The following is a 17,896-nucleotide window of genomic DNA, read 5'->3' as shown; positions in this document are numbered from 1 at the left end:
GGATAAACAGCCCTTGTGTCTGTGCCTTCTTGATTATGCCTTCAAGCTACCACCATTTATGTTTCTCCTGATCATTGCTGTTTATTCTACTGTGTGTGTCCATAATTTTGTACCAGACAGCTGAACAACAGCATCTGTCTTCTCTACCACACTTGACTGACTGTACAGTGAGCCACCTAACTGATGAGGAATCAGGGGAAACAAAAGCAGGTATAAAAAGTATTTCCATGAATAAAATGCATAATACATAGATTGCTCAAAAAATCTGCAGAGAGATCTTTAAAGAGGTTTTCTGAACATACAAGTTACTTATTTCATTATGGGAGATGTTTACGTGCTACTCATTTTCCACACAATCCCCCAAAATACAATAGTTTAATAATACTAGGGAAAAAAATATTGGCAAGAATGAATGAAAAGGGTAAAGTGTTAAGAAAATTGTGATGATACTTAGTTTTGCACTTTCTTACCTACTTTCTCATTACAAATCCTCCTTCTTTCCCTCCTTGTGACACAGCCCATCATTTAGTAGGTAACAAAGAACCACAACTTAATGGCACAATCACAAAGTGCAGCGTGCAAAAGATAAAATAGTTAATGATAACAGTTAATAATTAATCTCTTCATCAAGTGACCAGGAGAAACTCCTTATTCAAGCTAAGCCCTACAGTTCTGCAGTGCCAGAATGACATCTTAGAAATGCAGCTGTGAATATCGAGACATGAAATCTTCCTTGCACCAAAAATCACTTTAAAATAGTTGTGCTGCAGACAGAGAATATTACTTAAGAATAGACAGACCACTGAAATTAAAGTAAAAGACAATTCTATTAAAAAATGGAATAACTTACTTTTTTTTCTTGTCCATCCATTCCTCTAATTGAAAATAGAGAAGTGGTATAGAGAGATCCAAAACACTGGCTCGGTATTTATTGTTGGCTATCTTTTTACAGTAGTACCTTACAACTGCTGGTAGAGATGGTCCATGACTTGTAGACTGTAATTACAGATATGTTTCACTTTCACTACTGTAAGAAACAAGTGAAGGGTGACTAAAGAAGCAGGTGAGGAAGTAGAACTGAGAGGTGTGCAGCATATAAGAATATCTTAAAAGATAACAAGAACAAATTCCTTTCCTGTAAACTTGTATGGACAGATACGTAAAAACAATTACTCCATAGTGCTGATAAGGGATGATCCTTTCCGAAGGTGATTGGATAAATCTATTTTGGGATAAACATATTTCATCCAAAATTAAAGTAGTACATCAGGAACTATGTGAAATACTATCTGCACATAATCAGAATCTTGGGGGAAAGACAAGGTTCTATATCTCAGCAGAGGAAAAGTGGAACAGTGAAACTTGACAAGGTGAGAAACTCTGTATCCAACATTCAATTTTTTGATTAAAAGTACGTTGTGGGAGGAAACATGCATACTTGTTTTCTACAGCCCAGCAGTAGATATCAAGAAATGCTGTCTTATCTCATCATTAACTATATCAGCATCAAAAACACCCTCTCCTTCAGTATAAAAAGTGAAGGAATATTTTTAAAGGTTGATGGTTAACAAATAATATGACCTAATTTCTATTACCATATTTTAGGATTCTGGAAAACTAATAAAACAGGTTATTTAATGGATGACTCCTTCCTACTTGACACACTTATTTGAATTAGGTACAAGTTTTCTTATGGCATACTTCTTAGATAGGAAGCTTAGATATCACCAGAAAAATTATGTCTGAACCGAAGTTATGCAGCCTCCATTAGCACTGAACCTGCAATGTGCATTGGCTCTTTTAACTCAGTATAAACTCTGAGATAGAAGGCAAAAGTGAATATTACGACATTCTAGTATGTAATTTCTCAGGAACTGGCATTTTATTTAGCAATACTAGATGGCAAACATGAAATTCAGTAATTATACTACAGAAAACATGATTTTTTTTTACTTTTTTTTTTTCCTCAGTAATTGAAGCTTAAAACAGAGTGGGAGAAGTGCAATGAACAGTCTGTTAGCTACAGCCTGTTTCTCTACCTGAAAAACTGCAAGCCCCAGAATTAACAGTACAATATGCAAGTAAACCAAGACTCTCTGAAGGCAGAGGGATCAAATGTCACACCGCCATTCTCTTCTAGAAACTAACAGAGACCCTTCTTGAGATCAAGTGATGGAAATAGGTCCCAGCAGAGCACTCGCTATCACTGAATTCTCCCTAACTTTGAAGGTGCAGAACAGCCATGACAGACACACTAGCTGAGGATGGGGCTTTTTTCATAGCAAAATAGCAGTAATCAAGAATTCTTAAATTACTAGAATATAAGGGATACATGGATTAACCAATCAAGACTTTACCTTAACCTTTACTCTCTTTAATGCCCTGTGTTCAAGCCACCTTCTCACATATTTTTGAATGCAACTGACTGCTTTATGTACTTCTCTACTGCTAGGATGCTTTCTACTATCACAAGAAGGTTCAAAGACTTCCAGGTGAGTTAAATTTTTCTTCTGCATTTGAAGGTCAAGGCGTTTGTCACTATAAATTAAAGTACAGAAGATCTGTTTGTCAGTTTGGTGGACAAATGCTTGAACTATGAATCAAAATTCTAGAAGACAAATTGTAATGTGCACCTAAAATAATTATAGAATCATGTAGAATCCTTTTATTTAGATGAATAGCTTGAAAAGATGGACAAGGAACTGTTGGTCATTTACCATCTACAATTACAGAATTAGCATCCAAATCTGCTTGCCAACTGGTCTGCTGCAGCTGTGTAGATCTGCACATTGCCCATGGCTTTGTAAACTATAAGGCTTTAGTTATTATTTTCAACATTGTTAACATTTTGAATTCCTACTCAACTGTACATTTTTTTTTATAAAATGGAGAACACAAAAAGTCATATTTTGTGTGAAAATACACTATTTAAAAAAATAATAATTTGAGTAGGACTAAGAAAATTACTTACCTACCAGTTCTTACAATTGAACTGATAATACAAACTATAGCAGATAGACATACTGAAACTTTTAAGTGTCTCTTCCATCTGAATGCTAAATACCATGGATTTTATTAATGTGTAGTCATTAAAGTTGCCAGGAAATTTCCCCACCAAAAAAAAAAAGATTTTACAAGAACATAACCAATCCTTTTCATAAGAACACACCAGGAAATGCTGTACTGGAGATTTTGCTGTCAAAATAAGACAGTAGAAACACCAGAAAAGCCAAGATATTCAATAATCTGAATTGTACGTGTATTTCCTACAGTAAAATTACAGTAAAAGTAACTTTTAAACCCTAAAAGCTCTCAAATTTGTCTTGATACAGAATGAGTAGAAAGGAACTCTCCAAAGTTTCATCTCTACAGTCCTCCTGTATGATTACTTGACTACGTCCCAATTGAGGAAATGATCAAAATGTGTAAGATGAATAATCAAAAATCTAGATTTTGCATTTCTAGCAGTGTAATTGGCAGAAATGAAAACTGAAATGTAGCTGAGGATTTTTCTTTGACCACATTTAAAGCTTTCTTTTTTCCTGAATTGTGAATAGAAATAGTCGATTTATAGTTAAGGTCATAAGTAGCTGTGTGCTGTAGAGTCAGTTGTATTTTATTTACCACATTCAGATTGTTCCAAGACAAAACCAGTTTGATTGAAATATCACTGAGAGGAAAATGGCTTTTAATGCCTGGTCTTAATTAAGGTGATAGTCAGATAAAATGCTTGAGAAATTGAGATCTGAATATATCTCAAAATTTTGTATTTTGATGGTTTTTTTCTGTTTGGTTGGTTTTGGTTCTGAGGTTATAATATATTGGGGTTTTTTAAATCAATATAACTTAGACAATGAATTTCAAACTGGTTATTTTCTGGTATTCTGTAGCACTTTCTGCCTCTAGCCAAGAGCTTGCAAGATTTTTCATCAGACCATCTTCTTATAATTAAAAAATATCATTTGCACTTATTCATCATTCCACTCTATACCACAAAGACAAATCTGTTCCATCAATCTTGATCTCCCTACTGGCTAAAAAAATCTTCCAGGTATTTCATATAACCTCATGGTATGGGACCACAATTTCACCACTCGGTTATAATCTGATACATCCTTTAACCTTTCCCACTGAACAAAGAATTGAACCTTCTTCCAGCTTAATTCAGCTCCATACCAGCAGAGGCTGTGCATTTATTATTTTCCCCAGAGGTCCTATCAGAGAACAGCAGCATTTTAATTTGCTTGAAGGATTTAAAAAAAAAAAAAAATGCAGTTTCATAGATTGTACAGGGAACAAACTGAGCAGACTCAAGACCACAACTTTTTTAGACAGCTCTAGCCAGTCTGCAGAATGCCTATCTACTCTGAGACATGGAAATGTGTCAAGCCTGAGGATATTCAAGGACTACACCTCTGGACTGATCAAGGCCACCATCTTTGAAGACCAAGGAACAACATTATGTCGTATGGACAGGAAGGGAACTACCTGTCTTGTTGGATACATGGGTATATAGAAAATACAGATTATTTCTATAGATTTTTTTTTCCAGATTTTGAGAAAAAGTTTATCAGAGGCAATTATCTATGTTGGGAGGTCAGGTCCCATTATGCTATCTTACAGAAAGAAAAGTTTGAAATGTTTTCTTAATATTGCTTTCAGATTTATTTCAGATTCTAGATATAGTTTGACTTTTCAAGCAAGATCTTCAAATCACTATGTAAGTTGAGGCAGACTTAGGTTATTTGGGGAAGGCAGGGAACTCGGATGCAAGGAGAGAAAGTCTTCCTAAAATCAATATTTTTTTTTTTTTTTTTTTAATTAAAATGTATTTCAGAACAATTCTGATTCTGGAACCAATACTTTTTTTTAGATCCACGATAATAAAAATTATATGAAATATATGAACAAGTGGCTGTTTGAAAGATCGAGTGTACAATCAAATCCTCACTTAGGTACAGCAGCTGTCTGCACTACAGATGTCTTTGTAAAATCAAATTCATGCTGCAGATCTGATGGCAACGCATTGAATGACTCTTCCTACTGAATTATACATGGGGCATTTATTTTATAATCTCACAATTTAATTTCATGCAATTTACATATTCTAATTAATAGTGCTGTGTAAAGAAATATTTAATATGCTCTGGCACTGCTGTATAAATAATGCCTTATATCAGTATTTTGTGCTGTTCGTAGAGATTAATTTATTTTAAGGCTGTGTTCAAGTTACACTGTTCTTTCTCTTACATGCCACAAAAAATACATAATAAACTACCTCTTGCTTAATGTGATTTTTCTCAGTTACACTACAACTAATTGTAACTTTTATAGGAAAATTTGTTGTTTTAATAGAAGAAAATATCTAAACAGGAAAAAAAAAAAGTGGATTTGATTTAATAAGTGTTTAGAACATACGAAGGCAGAACAGACACCAAGCATGATGTTTGAAAAGGAATTTCTAATAAACAGTTTATCTGCATTAATATATATTCTATCACTTACAAATTTCAGTTCAGATAATGCTACTAATTAGTTTTGGCTGATACTGGAGTATTTTGTATGCCCCGTTTATAAAAGCTGTTTGCCCATCTGTTAATAGGTTGGAAGTGATTAAAGGACACTTATTTTGGCTGTTGAAAAGGCCAAATCATTTTAAAGCTGCAAATATGTGACAAAATCAGCTAAAGGTTTGCCAAGTTCAGGACCTGATTTTCTTAAAGAGTTTTCATGTCTGCTTCCTTTCCCTCCTGCCTAAAGTATCCATGACTTTTCAGTATAAAAGCAAAAATTCAGCTGACTATGATGGGCCACACCTATTATCAATTTGTTTTAAAATAGATTTTCATAAACTTTGAATGTTTTTCACATCTCTAACTAAAAAGCATTTTTGCTGTTTATATATTAAATTTGAAGCACTGTTTCTGAGATCTTAAATAAAATGTGGCTTACAATAATACTCAGTATCACTGTATTTTGATACTTGTGCCTTCTCTTCCTGTCTATTGTTTCATCAGGGTGCATGAAAGAACAGGAAAATGAGAAGTAAGCCAATATGGGAAATATCAGATGAAAAAGACAACAAAAAAGAAGGTAAAGAATTTGGATGAAAAAGACAGTTGTGGACAATGAGCTGGGAATCAACAGCAAACCAAAAACACTAATGGCAAGAGATTTATGTGTGCTATTATTGCGAGATAATTACAGACTTCAGTTCCATCTGGGGAAGACTATTTCAGTCATATGTTTAACTTAAATGAAGACAAGAATTAGCCTTTTACAGAGAGCTGGAATAACTTCTGTATACCATTTACACCCTATGTCCTACCTGAAGGCAAATCTCATGTAATTAAAATCACCCTGCTTTTTCTCCATGTACTTAACTTGATGCTTTACAGTATGAAGACAGAACCCAAGATGACCCTTATTCCAGATGCAAAGTAGCAAGTGAGTTATGAAAAGAGTATTTAAACAGATATTCTAACTCTGATTTGTCTGCAAACCCCTGAATATTTTTTTTCCTTGACTGGATTTAAACTATAATACCAAAGGGAAAAGACCAATAACTAACCCTAGACTTACTTGCTTCATCTGCAAATTTAATTTTACAAATGAGCAACATAAAGTGCTACCTACATACATTAAAGACATACCACCTGCTTTGTACTGCTTTAATGGAAAATCTGTCAAGCACCTTCTTTAATGATTATACGTCTTAAAAATTCAACAAATGAAAGGATTATCACTGAAATCATATTAATCTGCAAAGGATTAACAGCCTACTGTTGAAAGACTTCATGAACTGCAATAGGAGAGGATCTGAAATAAAAAATGCAAAGAGCTTTTCACATAAATAGTCCAGAAAGATTGTAGATGTTGAAGCAGCAAAAGTGAAAAAGGACTGAAACAAAGAATGGTTATGTGAATCGAGCACTTCAGCATTGAAAATAAAACAAAATCATAGAAAATGTGCTATAAGCTGTAACATCTTTACCACCTGTATACAGTTTACTTATTTCTTTCTAAGTTTCCATAACCATCTGCACTCTCATTATCATTTCAATTTTAAACGGATTCAGATAATATATCTGAAATGTCTTGTTTAAAGAATGAAACAGAATTTTATTGAATATTCTGAACTTAATGAAACATTGAGAATGAAGTCTGGATTTCCTATAGATACAGTCTTCTTTCAGGGATAGAAAGACACCGCACACTTTATAAAATACTTTAGCTTCCACAATACACAGTTTAGCTTTTAGACTTTCAAGAGACAAATAGATTGTTTTATTTCTCTGTTACATTTTCCCTGCTTGTAGGATATTATTGAAACCATGGCCAGGTATTTCTTGTTATTTCCTGGCCAACAGAGTTCATTTCAACAAATCTCAATCAGTAGTTATCCATATTCATGAAGACACTTAAGGATGTGTTTGATTTCAGCTTTAGTAGGATTTAAGGATATGCTTAAAGTTAGGCACATACTTAAAACGCTACACTGAATTTAGATGGAGGCAATTGCATGCTTACCTGAGCTAACATTAAAATTAAGCATATGCTTAAGTATTTTGCTAAATACAGATGGAGTGCTAAACTGGAGCCCAGTGATTATTTGTAAGTGTCAGTATGTTCTCAATCCAGAAATTATCACTTTACAAATAAAATCTGAAGATACACATATACATAATCAATGTATGGCTGAGTAGAATTTTGATGACCAGCTAATTACAATTCATGCAGACATAAATTAAAAAGGTGATGAAACACTGCTTAAACTCAAAGATACATCCCAAATTATTCACTCAGGATGTACAACAGAAGACAAAATATGACAGTAAAACAACATGAAGGCATAAAGACAAGCCATAAGGATAAGCACAACAGTTTTCACTTCCAGTTGAAGACATAATTTTCAACTTCAGTGGGCTCAGTTTAGTTAGTCTCGGGGCCTGATACTAAAATTTGCCTCGTTCCCTGAGGCTCCGGTGATGTTAATGGGAAGTCAATATACACATCAAACACATCTTGTTCATCACACAGAAACACAGAAGAACTCAGAATCACCATTCTGAGGTTTTGCAACTTAATGACATTAAGAATCTATGGATTCTACTTGGAAATAGTGTAAATGGATGACTAAGACCTATTTGTGCTTTCTAATGCCTTTGTCAGTTTTCAGTACTGGTTTCCAAAGAAAAACTTTGAAGAATAAGTTTGAAAATAAGTACATCAGTTTCAACTGCTGTCATTTTAACAAAAGATAAATAGGAAAAGAGCACCTCATGTTTCCCATTTCTGACTTAGCACTTGATGCAGTGCTCTTTCTTGTTGACTTGGAAGTCTACCTTAATTGGGAAAGACAGAAGGAAGAAGAAAGACCCAGTGAATTAGGTAAAATCTAAGACAGCTCATAACTGCCATGTATTTCAAGAACTGTACATATACTTTAAAAGGTTCTAAGTTTAGACAGGATTTACAGCTTTATTGAGCAAAACTAAAAAGTTAAAAGAAATAAACCCAACCTAATCAGAAACAGTAAATGTTAGGGATGAAACAAGCAATACTTTAAGCTCAGATGTACAGGTTCAAAAGGGAAAATATAGCTTTCCCCTTTCCATCTCCTCAATGACTACTCTCTGTCTTGTTACCTTATAAGTAACAGTATTTTCATGTAATGAATTATGAAAACACAAAACCCACAAACATTTGCTATCCCTTGTATAGACCAGGATGTTTGACTTTTGTTGCAATGCATTTCTGACCTAGCTACATCTTAAACAGGATAAATCATCTGTAAAAGACAGAGAAAAAAAAAAAAAAAAAACCACAAACACTAACAACGCAGTATATAACTGAAGCATGGAACTATAACCCCCCTATAACCCCCTCAGCTGCCCTTGCTATATTAATCCCATGTTCCTGAAGCACAGCGATAAACAAAGCATGTTAAAGAAATCTGACATCACACCAAAATACGACCCATCCCTATATGCTCCTCCTAACAACGGCCAGCAAAGAAATACAGGCAGGCATAAGAAACATGGCACTTTCAAGGGTGATTTGCCTCCATTATAGACTTCTGATTATCAGCAATTTAGTGACTGAGCTGGAGGCAACATCTATACCCTTATGTTTAACAGCCACTGAATAACCAGTCAGACATCAAATTGTATAATCCCTTTTTGATCCCTTTTCTATTTTCAGACTTTGCAACACCTGTGGCTGCTAGATCCACAATTCAATTATGCATTATATGAAAAAGATTATTGTATTTTTGTTCTAAATTTGCTACCTGATGATTTCATCAGGTGCCTCTAGTTCTTGAGCTAGAAAAACAATATATATTATTCTTTATTAGCCTTTCCCATACTTTCAACATTTTATTCCTGATCCGTTACCTCTGTCGCCTAGACTTTATGATACTGAATCAATGGATGGTAAAATGGTATATGATATCCATTCTCAGTAAATACAGCATGAAACATTTTCCCACCTGATGATTCCCAGGTTTAGTCTCTTTTATGGCAGAATCTATTCCACACTTCTGTGATGTGGATAGATTCTGTGGATACAATACTTTCTAGATTCCTTTTCTTTTTAGGACGGACAAAAGACAGACTCATTAAGGGAAGAAAAAAAAGAACATACATTTATTACAGTCACTAACAACAACAACAACAACACTTAACAAACAGAGTAGGGCAGTGAGAAGTACTACCACATTGAAAACACTTCCCCCAACCCGCCTTTCTTCCCAGGCTCAGGTCTGCTCCCAATATTTCTACCTCCTCCCCCCATCAGCACAGAGGGCAGCGAACAGGGGGTGCAGTCAGCGTTGCCGCTCTATCTTTGGAGGGGAAGGGACTTCTGGAACTTCTTCCTCCTGCTCCAGAGTGGTCCCCCTCTCACAGGAGACAGTCCTCCACAGCTTCTCTCTGACTTGAGTCCCTCCCACGGGCCACAGCCCTTCCCAAGCTGCTCTGGCATGGGACACCCCCACATGCTGCAATCCTCCCAACGCTGAATTACAGCAGCAGGTGTTGCTTCTTCCCACAGGGTTCTAGCTGCATTTGGGTGCAGACACCTTAATTGGCTGTGTGGGACCCCCACAGGCCATAAATCAGTGTCTGATCCACCATAGATCTTCATGGGTGGCAGGGGGGGCCGCCCTGCCGTCTCCCCACAGGATACAGGGGGGTCTCTGCTCCAGCACACCTCCCCCCTCCTTTCTTCCTCCGTTCCTCCACTGACCCTGGTGTTCGTGCAGCTGCCGCATCTCTTCCTCACAAGTCCAACTCCTCCTCCCAGGCCCCTTCTTAAATAAGTTACCACAGAGGTGCAGCTGATGGGCTCAGTTTTGGTGCAGAGGTGGGGCTGACTTGGAGCTGGGGGAACTTTGAGAAGCTTCTCACAAGAGTCATCACTGTAGCCCCCTCCCCTGCTATACAAAAATCCCACCACTCAACCCCAGGGCACATGTATTTTTGGCTACCTTATGCTTCAGCTCCTTCTCCCTAGTCTCATTTGCTCAAAGTAGAGTCTCATATTCAACTGTACACTAGTCTTACCTATTATCTACCACTTTAGACCCTACTGTGCTCTATGGACTTCCTGGTACTTCATCCAAGCTTCCAGCCATGATATTCTCCCAGCACTTCTATTGATTCTTCTTTTGACCTGATGTGCTTTGGCTTTTGTCACTAACTCCTGATGGTAGCCTCTCTCCACACTGCTACCTGTGTCCAGGTACAGAGACATAGTGATATGGTGATGTTTTCTGTTCAGCCTTAAATTGCCTTTTCATACCCAACCTCCTACTGTGTTTTGTACTCCCTTTGGTTAGCAATTTCAGGCAACTAACCACAACAATTCCAAGTTCCTGTCTGTGTGAAAATGCCAAATTCAGAGCTCATTCAGGTGTATGTGTATATAGTGATTCCCTCCACCAAACATTTTAATTACTTTTTCAATTACCAGAATGTTTTGATGAACAAATAACAAAACATTATTTTGTTTGAAAAATCAGATGTGGTATATGCTAGATTCATGTCAGCAATGCATTAAGTACCAATAAACCACTGTTTCAGGCATTCTATTTAGCAAGTCTGCCCAGAGAGCCTGAATGTTAGACACAGATTTTAATATTTAAATCAAATAATGCAGGTTTTAAAGGCTGCAAGTCAGTATATTGACTTGTATTGCAGATTTCAAACAGTGAGGTATGAGTTACCCAACTGTTAGAGAAAAATAGTCTTCTTAGGAGTCTGCCAATGCACTTCAAGCAATTACTATTGCAAATAGAAGACCTGGATCTGCACGCCTCTGTATATTTTAGAATCATCACCCACCAGTGCAATTAACTGTTATCTGGTGGGAGAGATAAAACACATGCACATGATCAGGAATAGTGGTTTTTAGTACCTCGTTTTATAGGTGTATAGTTCTTTGGTCATTTATTCATTAAGTTCTGTGTCACCACTGAGTAGTCTTGTTCAGTTTGGTTGGCTTTTATACTAGCTTGCTATATTTTGGTCTTCACTTCTGCTTTTGATCTAGGGATTTGAGTCCTGAAGTTGCTCCTCTCGGAATTTCCTCCCAGAACTAGGAGTGGCTATAGCCTATTATTTTATAAACCCCATTCATCCATTTGGAAAACCTGCAAGGAAAGCATGTAAGGCACATGCTGAAAGGCAATCTACATTTTAGTTCATGTGATCCAAAGACAAGCCAATGTCTAATAACGTCACCATCTATGATTTAATATGAAGATTAAATGACACTTCTTGTGCAACTGAGATGTGACTAGTTCTTTTAATGCAGTCTGGATGTTAACACCAGCTGTCTGAGAGAAAACATGAGAAAAGAGTGGACATAGAGGTGGAATAAGCATACTATCTGCATAAAACCTCAGGAGTCATTCTTCAAAAAATAATTTCTGGGCAAAGATCCAACACTACAGTAAGTGACTTTGCACATGTCTGGGTATAAATGTATGATTTCAGAGTAAAATAAGTACTTGATAACTTATTTTTTGGTAAGTTATTTCGAATGTATCTTAGTAATTCACACAAGGTTTCCCAAATGCTATCAACACATTGTCCAAGGGACTCTTAGGTCCTCCAGCTGTGCTTATCAGTATGTGATTCTGCTTATGAGCTGACAATAGAAACTAAAATCATACTATGCATGTGATCAGTACGTTCTAGGACCAGATCTCTGAAAATCTCTGATATTCATGAATCAAGTTTCAATCACTTACAAATATTGTTCATTTCAAAAATGAACATTTTGAGAAGATAAACCTTTGACCAGCAGACTGCTACCCATAAGTCTTAGTACAGCTGAGTGAAAACCATTTTTTTTCACCTTACTTTCTTAAGTAAGGTATATTTTACCTTACTTTCTTAAAGTAAATTCACCACCTAGCTTTTCACACTAAGAAGAATCATATCATCAACCCCTAAAAAGTGGCATGTGAGAAATACATGCAAAGGTTCTTTACAATTTGCACTTACCAGGCTATTTGATACACTGCTGTAATAAAGGAGTCAAATGGCTTTATCTTCTCAGAATCTTCCATATAAAACAGTGCAGTAAAGCATGTGTTAGACTCTCAATGAGCTGTTCCCACTTCACACTATGATGAGCCACTTGCCAATTGAGTTCAGTCTCCTGCCTCCCACTTGCAAAAGGAATTTAATTGGCTGTTACAGCAATCTGTACTCTGATAAGGTTGCTGAGAGACAAAAAAAAACAACAAAAAAATAAAACAACACAAAAAACAACTAAACTACCTCATCTGAAGACCTCATAGAGTATTTTTTCTTCCACAGCCTTCTGTTTGTGCTGGTCTACCATCCCAGTATGTAGCCAGCCTTCGAACAGCCATCCCTCCCTCTAGATTTCCAATTTTTACCTAAGGCCATCCAAAGGTTCACAATTCTTTTCCTTTACTTCCCAAACTACCTTTCAAGTCTCCAGTATGTGGTCCAATAGGTTGCATATGCTTTCATGTGAGGCTTCCTCCCTCTGAATTCAAAGTTTTATTCTGCCTGAGACAAGGGTGGCCTGCAATAAAGACCTTGCTTCCACTTCACAAGCCACCTGTTATCTTCTTCTCCAACCTGCCAACTCCTCTATTGCTTCCCAGTCCTGCTGCTCCCCAGCCCACTGTGCCATCTGCACAGCAGGAATTCAGAGATAAACTTACAAAGTGTTAGAAGTCTCAGCTTTGTCTCAGAGCCGGTGTTGCTTTGTGAGCAGAATAATTATTCTGGAATAACAGTAACTTTTATTGAAGAATAATGTCTGCATGGAAAGCTGCTCCAGAAACAGGGGTAGCAAACTAATTTATTCCATTCTAGCTCTGCTAGTCTGCTTCCTCTTTTGCACAGGGACCAAGATCTATTTGTGAATACCTTAAATTTTCTTACTAGGACAGGATATATATGGATATAATAATTACTTTGATCTACAAAAATAATTTTTAAATACTCAAAATATAATTTAAGAATTTCCAGCAATTTCTGATAGTAATATTTCCAGCATTTGTGAAATTGGGAAGAAGCTGAAATGCAGGACTCTGATGCCTCATGACTATTAAGACTTCTGTTCCAAAGTTTAAAAAAAAAAAAAGAATTTTTGCAATAAGACCACAGATCACTGCAGTCCCGAAGAAACTGGACTAAGAGTGTCATATGAAAGACCAGAAGAGGTAATCTGATTGCAACCAGAGAAAAAACTCAGCTCATCTGTTATAGTTAGTGGTACCACGCCACAGAAACTCAAGACCTCAGCCTTGATCCCATAATGCTGGACACTGCTTAAATACAGTAACTATAGAACAATTACTATCTCAGGTAATTCACTATTGCAGGAAAAATCAAGAGACAACAGAGGAATACAGACAGGTGAAGTGACACAAGGAAACAATGAAGTGAATTTGATTGGCATGACACAGCATTGTCACAGTACATCATGAGCTTAATGGTTGTTACTTTAGAACCGACAGTGTGGTAAAGGTTAATCTTAAGAATGAATGTAAAGTGCATTAAAGAGGTTGTTTTGGACCATATACAAAGAGTTTCTGCCAAGCCTACAAGGTAGCATAGGAAAAACACCTGCAGTTGCATGCTGGAACATTGAAACTGGCATCATTCATCAATGGGAAGAATAGAAGCTGATCATTCTATTGTGAATCAGAGATGATAGAGTGGAAAAGGATGTTTCATATTTTGTTCAATTCAGATTATTATGGTATTCTGTCTAAACTGGCGAATTTGAACCATGGAACCACTTTGCATGATAAACAGTAGAACTCTTTATCAGCCTTGAATCATAATGCAGAAATGGGTAATTCACAGCTAGCTTTGAAAGAGCTTTCGATTTAAATAACTGCCTCCTATTTTAGGTCAAGTGCAAAACCCTACTAAAGTGCAAATTGCAAGCAAACCTAGCTATCTCGGCTCTTAAAACATCACAGCTATATTCTATCTCATCCCTAAAAAATTTTATCAGTAATTCAAAATAATGGCATTCTGGTAATGTAACACCTTGTCTATAACCCATTCTTCCTCATGTGTCTTTTGGGGAAAGATTTTATTAAGCATGTTTTAAAGTTTAATGAACTACTCTTACTTTTTTGTTTCTGTTAATTTTTCAGAGAATACATGAAAGCCATTCTGAAACAATACTCCTTGTGTGTAGATGTAAGCAAAGCTACAGGGACTTTCTGAGCACACTCGCTGTTTTATCCAGTTTCATAAACTACAGTGATCTCTTGCCTTTTTTCATTAAAGAAAATTCAATCAGACATGGAAATACTCTGCAAGGTGATTTTCTTTCACACGAAACATTCAGTAACAAAGATGTCTTTGTGCACGACATGCTTTCTACTTGTTCCCCACTTCTTGTCTGCATTTTAATCCAGGTTAGTTTTTCTTGGTAACTTAGACATTGTAGCTGGCTTTAATCAAATAAAATCACCATGAAGCAAGCACATTAGTTTACATGGTAACTTATCTACTAGGAATACAGATACTGCAAATAGAAAGCTGAATTGATGTTGAAATAAATTGAAAGAATGTGCCTCAGATTCAGTTGTGAACATAACTACAGACCTATCATCAAAACCTCTTTTGAGAAGGTAGTTTAGCTATGTTTATCTATACAAATAAAGAGCACTGTCTTGTCTTTGGATAATGTGCTCATTACAGGCTCAGTCATAACTTCACATAACATTTAAAGATTTTGAAGTTAAGTTTTGTTTTGTTGCAGAACAAAATCAAGAGATTCTACACCTTGGCCAAGGCATTCACTTGTGATGCCGGAAACTCATATTGAATACAATGCCTTGAATGAATCAGCAAAGTGATTTCAACTTCACTTTTTCAGAGCCTACCCAAAATTCTCCTCTGCATGCTTGGTTTCATGAGATGGTTAGAATTTCTGTCTTCTCCTTTCCTCACCACAGCAGATATTTCAGGCCTGAGAAACTCTTCTTGTCAAAAATGCCACTGAAACACATTTCTGGGGGGAAAAACATTTCAGCTGTAGAGCTTTAGGATTTACCTAAAGTCAGGGTATATGTCTCAGTCATTTGCTCCTTGTAGAGGAAATGATGGTTTATCCTTGCTGAAAAAAACCCACTTTTCAATAAGCACTACACAGTCAAGTCAGCCCCTGATCCTAATGTAAGTGTTTGCAGAGTAGCACGAGATACTCTGACTCCCTAAATTCCATAAACTCACCCTGGGACATAGTTTCTCAGCAATGTCTTCTCATGACACTTAGTCTTCCTTTTGCTCCTGCCATGCAAGTAGCATTCCATGCTTATCTCATCCTTAACATAAAGCAAACTTAACAATCAAGAAACTCTTTATTTAATGAAAGGTCAGGCATTTTAATGCACGATTAGAAAAAACATACTACAAATAAATATAAAATGTAATTTTGATTTAGACTTAATGATCAGGTGCCTCTCTATGCAAGAGGTAACCTGTTTTATCTAGATTCCCCAACACTCTTCCATGCTGTCAAAGCTGAAAATTACTGCATTCAGCAATACTACTTCTGAACATTGTTCTTGATCTAAAGCTGGACAAGAACACTAATTCCATCCCATTCCATCTGATTTTTATTTCCCTTTTTTCTATGTTTATCCATACTATTTTTAAAATGCTAGTGTAGTTTGTGGACTTTTCACTCTTTCTCAGGAAGGCTTCCTCATAAAGGTTTGCATATCACCAGCTAGCAAGGGTTACTTCACTCTGTCATTTCATACATCCACAGGAATCTTTAGTTAACACATTTATTGCAGCTTAAATGATCTTAACATAAATTCCTAGGACATTTCAATTGTTAGAATACTCTTAAAACTGAATGCTATATTTTGTTTTTAGTCACTGTTAGTCTAAGCTTGTAGCAGAAACTAAATATGATACCCTTGGCCATGCCATTAATATTGACAACAGACTTAGGAATACAATAGTGTCATTGAACTGTTTCTAGAGACATGTTGCCACTGTCTCTGTCCCTGTAATCTTGAATAATTTTGACTGATCAGTGCTGTTTAAAAAAATATTTAATTGATTATTACCAAAAAAGTCTTATCTTCAAGAAGTTTGTTCCATACTGTAAACTAAATTTTAGCCTCAGTGTCTTTACTGATGAACGTCATCCAAGAGATCTTTAGACAATCACGCTTTCTAGTACAGTTTTCAAACCAGAAACAATATGAATGATCAACTTGCAGATAATTACTGAGGCCACTTGTAAAATAGAAATTTTAAGATGGAGAACAAGTAAATCTCAAAATACGATTGTGAGTTTTTTAGTATGCATAGCTTCACAGCTATTTACAAGCCTATATTTTTCAAATACAATAGCAAATTAATTTATTAGCTATGCAATTTTTTACATTAAACAAAATCTAACTCTGATTTAGTCCCTAGCTGTGGTTTCTGATTGTTTGTAAGGTGGATAAGGATTTGAGCAAAGAAGAGCCCGTGGTGCACTGATCTAAACAAGAAATTGTAGGCTAGCAAGATGTTCCTGGTGGATTTGCTCTAAAATCTGTGTCACTAGTGAACATAACAATACGTCTATTACTATTCAGCACAGGAGTGTGCCAATGAAGTGACACATAGTTGGAGTACAGCAATAATAAATCTGGAAGATCAAAGTGTCATGTAGGTAAAGAAGAACTAGATGATAGATGTAGACTAGAGTTACAGAAACAAAGTAAACAGTAAAATTGAAAGTTTATAAATTGATTAATGAGAAGAAATTCTATACAAGTTTTTTACCTAGAGATAATGGTGGAGGAAAAAGACCTGGATGTCACAGAAATTTCCAACATGACAATAAGCCATAGCTGAGTAGAAGTAAATTTGATCCTAGAAATATTGGATGTGGAAAAGCTTAATGCTACTCTGTGAACTGTTCTGCATCACTGTGGTCACTCAGCATTCCAGCAAGGTGAATTATGACTGGTTAAAGTGCAGGGAAATGGTTGTTAGGACAATTAGGGCAATGAAAATTGTCCCATATGAGAGGAAAAAAAAAAAAAAAAAAAAAAAGTAGCTTCACCTTATTCAGCCCAGAGAGGCAAAAGCTGATAGTGGACACAACTGATTCAGGCAGGAATGGGTGCAAGAACTAGAGGAGGAAGAACTGCTATAAAACCAAATGGCAATGTCGACAAAATAAAGAAGTGCAAACTGGACTTGTCTAAACTTAGGATGAAAACTGAAGGTTTCTGACCACCATGGGAGACAAGAGCTGTTTTTCCATGGAAGTAGTGAGAGCAAAAAACCCAAAAAATTAACTAGGTGAAAACAAGTGCTTAATAAGTATCTAAATAACACAGTCGCCTACACAAAGATCCTGGATTCAT

At 36.1% G+C, this 17,896-nt stretch overlaps 1 protein-coding gene across 1 annotated transcript in view; it reads right to left on the bottom strand.

Moving 5' to 3' along the window:
* The window catches only part of IQCM (IQ motif containing M), a 147,438-nt gene that overhangs the window by 39,510 nt on the left and 90,032 nt on the right, over positions 1 to 17,896 (bottom strand). Inside the window, 2 exon segments of the mRNA XM_042796871.1 lie at positions 851 to 996; positions 2,358 to 2,538. Coding sequence (XP_042652805.1) covers positions 851 to 996; positions 2,358 to 2,538 — 327 coding nt within the window.

The sequence above is a fragment of the Tyto alba genome, unplaced genomic scaffold (genome assembly GCF_018691265.1).
Source record: "Tyto alba isolate M040663 unplaced genomic scaffold, T.alba_DEE_v4.0 Super-Scaffold_23, whole genome shotgun sequence".
NCBI lineage: Eukaryota > Metazoa > Chordata > Aves > Strigiformes > Tytonidae > Tyto > Tyto alba.
The sequence above is the reverse complement of the archived record's forward strand: the minus strand, read 5'-3'. Positions and strand labels throughout refer to the sequence as shown.